The sequence below is a fragment of the Hipposideros armiger genome, unplaced genomic scaffold, assembly GCF_001890085.2.
Source record: "Hipposideros armiger isolate ML-2016 unplaced genomic scaffold, ASM189008v1 scaffold_127, whole genome shotgun sequence".
NCBI lineage: Eukaryota > Metazoa > Chordata > Mammalia > Chiroptera > Hipposideridae > Hipposideros > Hipposideros armiger.
In genome coordinates this window covers 1428568-1436152 of record NW_017731477.1, presented here as the reverse complement: position 1 = coordinate 1436152, position 7585 = coordinate 1428568, and the positions used below count along the sequence as shown (strand labels likewise).

At 34.7% G+C, this 7585-nt stretch overlaps 1 protein-coding gene across 1 annotated transcript in view; it reads right to left on the bottom strand.

Annotated features, from left to right (window-relative positions):
* DPYD (dihydropyrimidine dehydrogenase) overlaps nt 1-7585 on the bottom strand; it is an 870205-nt gene that overhangs the window by 595615 nt on the left and 267005 nt on the right. Inside the window, exon 8 of the mRNA XM_019648865.1 lies at nt 3981-4009. Within this exon, the coding sequence (XP_019504410.1) occupies nt 3981-4009 (29 nt within the window). The remainder of the gene's footprint in view (nt 1-3980; nt 4010-7585) is intronic.

Below are 7585 nucleotides of genomic sequence, written 5' to 3'. Positions count from 1 at the left end.
TAGAAACTTACAGAATCTTTCAGGATTTATTTTACATTTCCATAGTGCACAATGCATATTTCTCTTACCAGACATTAAGGGAATACAATATTTAACTCTGATGATGGCAAAAAGTTACTTTTAGAGAACCATTTAATAGTTATAAGATTAGGAGAATTTCTAAATGTGTTGTCACATACTAATACTATATTTTGATAAAATAGAAAATATAGAAAGTCAAGAACAATGCTCTAGGAAAGACACAAACTTAAAAAGAAATAAATTACGGCAAAATTGAATTTATTTTGCAGGGAAATTTTATTGAGTATTGAGGAAAAGGGTAAATTCACATCTTGCTTTCATATGATGACCATGTCTCTATAAAAAAACTCAATCAACTTTATAACAATATCTTATGTTAACTCTTATTAAGGAAATCTGCTTTTTTAAGGACATCAAGATATTATTTTTAAGTATTTTCTTTCCCAATTAATCTCTCTAAATACACACATATTATACTAAATTTTATTTAAAATGGTATATTTTCATGTACTTATTTACTATTCTGAACTCATGACAAATATCTAGTATTTCCAAGTCAACTCCTTAACAAGTAGTAACCAGGTTCAGTGGTGTTTGAGTATATTGGCTCTGTACATCAACAGCTGACATTAACACATCATGCTAGAGGACTTCAATCCTGGACCGGCCGAGTGGCACGCTGGTTAGGAGTTGGCTTGGGACACTGGCTCTGAGCAGAGGGGCCCCGGTTCAGATCCCCCACGATGGCCAGAGATGATGCGCCCTCTACAGCTAAAAAGGTGAACAACAGCTGGACCTGGAGCTGGGCTGCCATGAGTCGCCAGCGACAGCGTAGGCTGCAGTGGGGCTGACTGGCAACTGGCATGAGCTTTCGTGAGTTGCCGTGAGTGACCGTCTAAAGGCTGGCAAGTGACTGCTTTATCCGGGAAGAGCGCAATGATAATACCAACATGGGCTAGTGAAGTGATGTCCTCCATAGCTGGACTGAGGAACAAAAGGACAGGAACTTGTCTGTTCCCCTTCCCTGATTCCCTAATGCTGTTCCCCTCCCCCAATTACCCAATAAAATCTTTAAAAAAAAAAAAAGCTTAACCCTCATGTAGGCTAACTTTACTTTTTGTCTATTATCACAAAGGATCTCTCTAGCCACAGTTATTTAATATAACCTGTAGTCAAAAGAAAGATTGGACAATAACAAAACTAAAAGCACACTGTGAATAAATCTTGTTTAAATAGCATCCTAAAACGCAAAATTAGAACATATTTATTGCAGTGTGTTTGAATATCACACTCTGTGAGTACAGTCACACAATTTCACTGGGCCTTACTTTTCTCATGTCACCAAAGGTGGTTATAAAGAATGAATATGTAATCTCATCAATGCCATGTCTTCACATAACTATAAGCTGATATTAATGACTGTCATAGAACAAATCCTACCACATGCCAATTTCAGTAAAAAGTTCTATATTATTTCTATTACCCCCAACAACATGATGATGGGATGCTGACTGAATCTGAGCAGCTTCAAGGCTCAGATTTCCTGGTAGAGTATACATCAACAGATACCAAATCTGTGTCTTCAGTCACAGCTCCTTAGCTGGTTTCCAGACCTCATCAGGTACACCTGAGGGCTTACTGGACCTTTTGGATCTTTCCACCAGGACAGCACAAGGAATCCCAAACACTGGAGGTCATGCAGAACTCATAATCTCCCCCAATGTTATTCAGCTGGTAAATCGTCCCCATCATCCATCTAATTGATCAAACGATGTGTTGAAGACATCCTTGACTTGTAGCTGTAGCTAATCCTCGACTTCTTAACTTGCCTGGCTGCTTCTGACTCCTATTCCTCACTGAGCATATGTCATCAGATGCTAAGACTCACTCATGGTATTTCCTTATATTTGTTCCCTGTTCTCAGCTTTCACAGCTCCGACTTCAGATCGTTAATTTTCTCTTACCTGAATTACTGCCAATAGCTACACTGTATCATCTCCCAGTATATGGTCTTGTCCTTCCCCAATCCATTACCACAGTGCCACCCAATCAATCTGTCTAACCTCTTACCTCTCATGTCAAAATCCTGCATCTTCCACAGTAAAAAGGGAACATACTCACTAACTGAACTAAACTCATGTGTATACCATGCAACATCTGCAGACTCTGCCTCTCTTATATCTACTTGGTCCTATTTGTCAGCACATATCCCAGGCAGTGGAAGCCCCAGCAACAATATGGAGCTGAAACATATGATATTCCCTTTATCTGGGTACCATTCTCACCTTCCACCACCCACACGCTCCCTGCTTTGTCTTATTCTGCAGGGGCTGATAGTCCAGGATGAATAAACAGAAGTGCAATAAAGAAGTGAATAAAAGGTTTAGACATTGTGCCATTATGTCACATATTGAGGGGGAAAAAAAAAACAATCAGGAAATGTTTATATATCTATCTCACCTTAAAACTGTAGGCTTGATCGCAAATCATTTACCAGGAACTTGAGATTTACCGAATGAACAAGTGAATGAAGTAATATAGGCAGTAATAAAAGTGAAAGCCTTAGCATTATAAAAATTATGAGAATGAAGGTATTCATTATTCTTAATCTTTAAGCACATGCCTGTTCATATTTTGTCAGTGGTATCAGAATTGAATTCTAAAGATAATTTATAAAAAATAGATTTTTTTCAAATAGCATTTTAAGGTTATGTGGAAATAAGTAAAAACATAGTTACATGTTAAACTACTGAAAACTAATTTCTAATATGATGCTGAGTCATAACCTTTTTTAATGTAAGCAAAGAAGATTTGTATTGTGTGTAAATGTTTTTTTTCTTAACTTTTTAAAAATTGATGAGAAAGCATAAGACTAAGCATTAATCACAGTTTCTAAGATCACACATTTAGAACTGTCAATCATTTCATAGAAAACTAGTTTCAGTTCTTACTTCATTCCTTCTGTGATTTTAATTCATAGATGTTTTTGTTTTTCTTTAATTAAATATGCACTTATTTGCTATAAACAGATAAAACATTACACCTGAGAAATAAACAAAAATAGCAGGCTTACTTAATGTTTTAAAAAAACTAATATAGACATGATATGAGGAAGAAAAATGCTTCTGGATACAACTTTCAGATAAATTATGTGCTAAAATAGTAAATAAGATGTGCGAAAGCCAAGTGCTTTAGTGAACAGTAAAATACGGAGACCCACCTAAATCAGGCTATTTTAAAGCGCTAGTACAAAATAACCAGTGATGGATATATCTTCTGCTTCAAAGACAGAGTCTATATTGGTGTTCTTTAAAGTAGTCTATAAACAGGTTCATACTCTCAAAACAAGTTAGGTCGTATCAGAAAAAAAAGTTAACTTGATTTATCTTGAACATGGAATTCCACGTAAACGTTTCTCTTGTCTCACAACTATAAGACAATAAAAGCAGTTAAGGCTCTTAATTAATTCCTTAGTCCACAGTGGCTGGTGAAATCAGGTCCTGCACCCACAATACAGTTTTGCTGACTCACATCCATACTTACTTGTTTACATATACTCTATTCCATGGCTGCGTTTGCACTGCAAAGGCGGAAAGTTGAGTAGTTGCAACAGAGGCCATATGACCCACAAAACCTAAAATATGTACTATCTGTTTATAGAAAATTTTTGCCAACTCTTCATTTAACTCTTCTTCTTTTACTTTACTATTTAGAAGCTCAAATATAAGATATTTAAGTTTTGTCTCTTAATACACATATTCCTGTCTATAATTTTCCTCTTTTAAACTGATCTCCTCGCTGAATTAAGCCCTCTCTCCTCATCTTTTTGGCATATACTTGAACTGAGGGCCCTCATAATATATCACAAAAAAATGCAATTTCATTTTTTACTAAGAAAGGTTCTTATTACTAATTCTGCTGATTAATTCTGTTACTAATTCTGCTGATTAATTCTGTACTTGACTGATATAATTTTAACATTTATTATCTCTATATTATCACTGCAAGTTTCTGTTGGTAATAGGCAGGAATAAAAGTATTAAATAAAAGCATTAAAAAATCACTATAGACTATCTCATACCCATTACAATGGCTATTATAAAAAAAGAAAAGAAAGTGTTTGCAAGACTGTGGAGAAAAGGGAACACTTGTGCACTGTTGGTAGGAATGTAAAATGGTTAAGCTAATACAGAAAGCAGAATGGCAGCTCCTCAGAAATTTACAAGTAGAATTGCTATATAATCTAGTAATTCCATGTCTAGGTATACGAAAAAGAACTAAAAACAGAGACTTGAAGAAATATGTGCACATCCATGTTTACAGCGGTATTATTCACAATAGCTAAAAGATAGGAAGTGTCCCTTGATGAACGAAAGGATCAACAAAACGTGGTGAATATGTACAATGGGATATTATTCAGCCTCAAAAATACAGGAAATTCTGACACATGCTACAACATAGATGAACCTTGAGGATCTTATTCTAAGTGAAATAAGCCAGAGTAAATGCTGTGTGATTCCACTTATATGAGGTACCAAGAGTAGTCAAATTCATAGAGACAGAAAGTAGAATGGTGGTTGCCAGTGGCTACAGGGAGAAGAGAATGGGGAACTGTTGTTAAATGGATGATACAGTGTGTCAACTTTGCAAGATGAATAGAGTTCTGTGGATGAATGGTGGTGATGGTAGCACAACAATGTGAATGTTTTTAATGCCCCTGAGCTGTACACTTAAAAAATGGTTAAGATAGTAAAATGTATGTTTTGTGTATTTTACCACAATTAAAAAAATAAATTTTTAAAAGGATATTTTAATTTAAAAATCATTATTGATGAGTAATGACAACTTAGAGTACTGGCTAAGAGTAGGGCTTCAGATTCAAAGGGACCTCTGTTCAAATCCAGGTTGTAGTACTGAAAATTACTTAACATCTCTTAGACACAATTTATGTAAATGTGAAATAGAGATATTAATAATATCAATCCAAAATTACATTGTGAGAATTAAAATAATTTATGCAAAGAATGTATCAATTAGTCCAAGAAATTTAGCTATATATTTATTATATTCATATGTACAAAATGCTTATTTATTAATTGCGCTAATGTGGTATTATTGTTTTTCTAAATAAATTGCTACCTTTTAAATTTATTTGCAATCTATATTCCTAGCACACTGCTAGGCTAAAATAGAAATTTAATAATATAGTGTAAAATGTGATCAGCTAATGACAAGGTTAAAGGAATAAGAACAGTAGAAAAGCATCTTACTGTGATATTGTCTTTATAAAAGACAAAAGAAAGGAAACAACCATAGAGAAATAAAATAGCAGTCAATTTTAAAACATGTTATTCTAGAACTGATAAATTTATCAGTGAAATATAGATATTAGGGCTCAACAAACAAAACTATGTGTACATAAAAATAGAAATGGTGGAAACACAAAATAAGAACCTAAATATCTAAGGCAGCAATTTTCCAATTAAATATGACTTTTTTTCCACTAAACTGGATGTATTCACATAATCTTTGACTGATTAACCCAAATGTCAATATTTCAATATTTTCTTCTCCAGATTTCACTTATGAATGAAGAGTTGGATGCACAACTTATCTCAGTGATATAAGCAAAGTGAGAATCTGTTAACTTTCTGCTTTGTAAGTTTGTGTGTGGGTGTGTGTGTGTGAACAGAGGCTCTGATGTGTAATACTCTTTCCATTTGCCCACCAGATAGCACTGCATGGTTAATCAGGTGATCACATGTATTAAGATTTCTTACATATTCGAAGATAGGAAAGGAAACAAATCAAAAATTTATTTCAAAAGCTTTTTCTTAAATGTCCACAGTAAATATGCTTAATAATGTACTTTAAAGGGTTATGTTATTTGAGTTAATGGCATAAATTCATATGATTGCAGTACTGCTTTTCCCATATATTAATTCCTTATGTAACTTAAATAATATTACCAAGTAATATGAGTTTAAGAAATTGAGAAAGAGTAATTTAACCAAACTAGGTTCTCCCCCATTAATTTCCATTTACTCATTTAAGTAAATGTGTGCCACACAATAGAGCATTGGGGAATTTAGAACATCATTTTGCCAGACACCCCTTAGACAATTTAAAGGCAGTGTCCGGACAAAAACTAATTTGATATAAATTTCCACTGAATTTCTTTTAAATAGATAATAGCTAAAATACAATGTCTTAATGAAGTCTGCTCTTAAAAGCGATGGTTTTGCTGTAGAGCACACTGCTTTTAAGCATTTAATGTCAAAGAAGGTGTTTAAATGTCAACAAAAAGAACAGTGGTCCATCTGGTAGCCAAAGATGATCTAGCACAGCCTAACCTATAAAAAGTATAAATAGGAAATAAATGATAAATAAGACGCAAATTGCTCACAAAGTTTCTCACTTCTGTTCTTCAGAAAGATTGTTTCTACAATGTCATCTAAAGCATACACAGGAATTTACCTCGTTTCCTCTCATTTGTATCAGCGTCTGCCATTTCTGTATCATTTCTCAAGCCTCTCGTATTAATTTCTTTCCTTGTGTGTAATGAATTCCCTTATTTTACCACCTTTTACATGTAGCGATTTGCAAAAGCGTAAGAAGCAGAGCTGTGTGGTTAGTGCTTTGTATAGAACTATCTAGTAGTATGACCCCAGCTCTAAACAGAAATCATTGATGCCTTGTGCACGTGTGTTCAAGGTAATCACAAATTCCAGATTCAACTTCATTGAATTTGGGGGTCGGGTGTACTGTGATATTCCTTAATTCCTCTGTGACAATCTCTACTACCTTAGTGACTTCTAATTTTGTTAATTATTCTAAAGATTTTCCTTTAACATCAACATCCTACCTCTAAAGGACAACCCAGAACTATAGGGTCATTACTACATTTTAAAAATACCCATCACGCTGTCCATAGTATATGTTTAATACAATCCCCTCCGAAGTTTAAATAATTTTCATCCATAAAAAAATGTAATCAGCAGCCTTAAGCACCAATTTGAGGAAAACATTTTGGTTGGTCCAATAATTTTCCAAGTCTCTTTTCAACAGCTTTGTAAGAGTTAATTTATCCATTGAGAACTACATATACTGAGGGTGCCAAAAATGTATACAAATGGACATGTTGGTCAGCGTTGCTCAAGCAGTACTTCGCCATAATCAGAAGTGTCTGGATGCTGATAGTAAACGCTTTGAGCAACTCTTGTAATTGCAGAAGTCAAATGTCACCTGTATTCATCTTTTGTTATTGGCATATATTAAGTATTACAGTTTCAATAGTTTTTTCCTTTCATAAAATGTGTATACATTTTTTTTGGTACCCTCTGTATATAGTGTATTGTGCTTTAACAATGAAAAGAACAAAAGTGTTTTGTAGGGAGCCGGAGGTTTGCAGTAAGGGTTAAGCCTGAGAGCTGGAGGTCTGCAGTAAGGGTTAAGCCTGAAAGCTGGCAGGCTGACAGGCTCTCAGGCCCGGGTGAGCAGCATGGGAAGGTTGGCCGCTGAGGCGAAACAGCCAACGGCCTTGAAAGCTACAGAGTGGAATGCC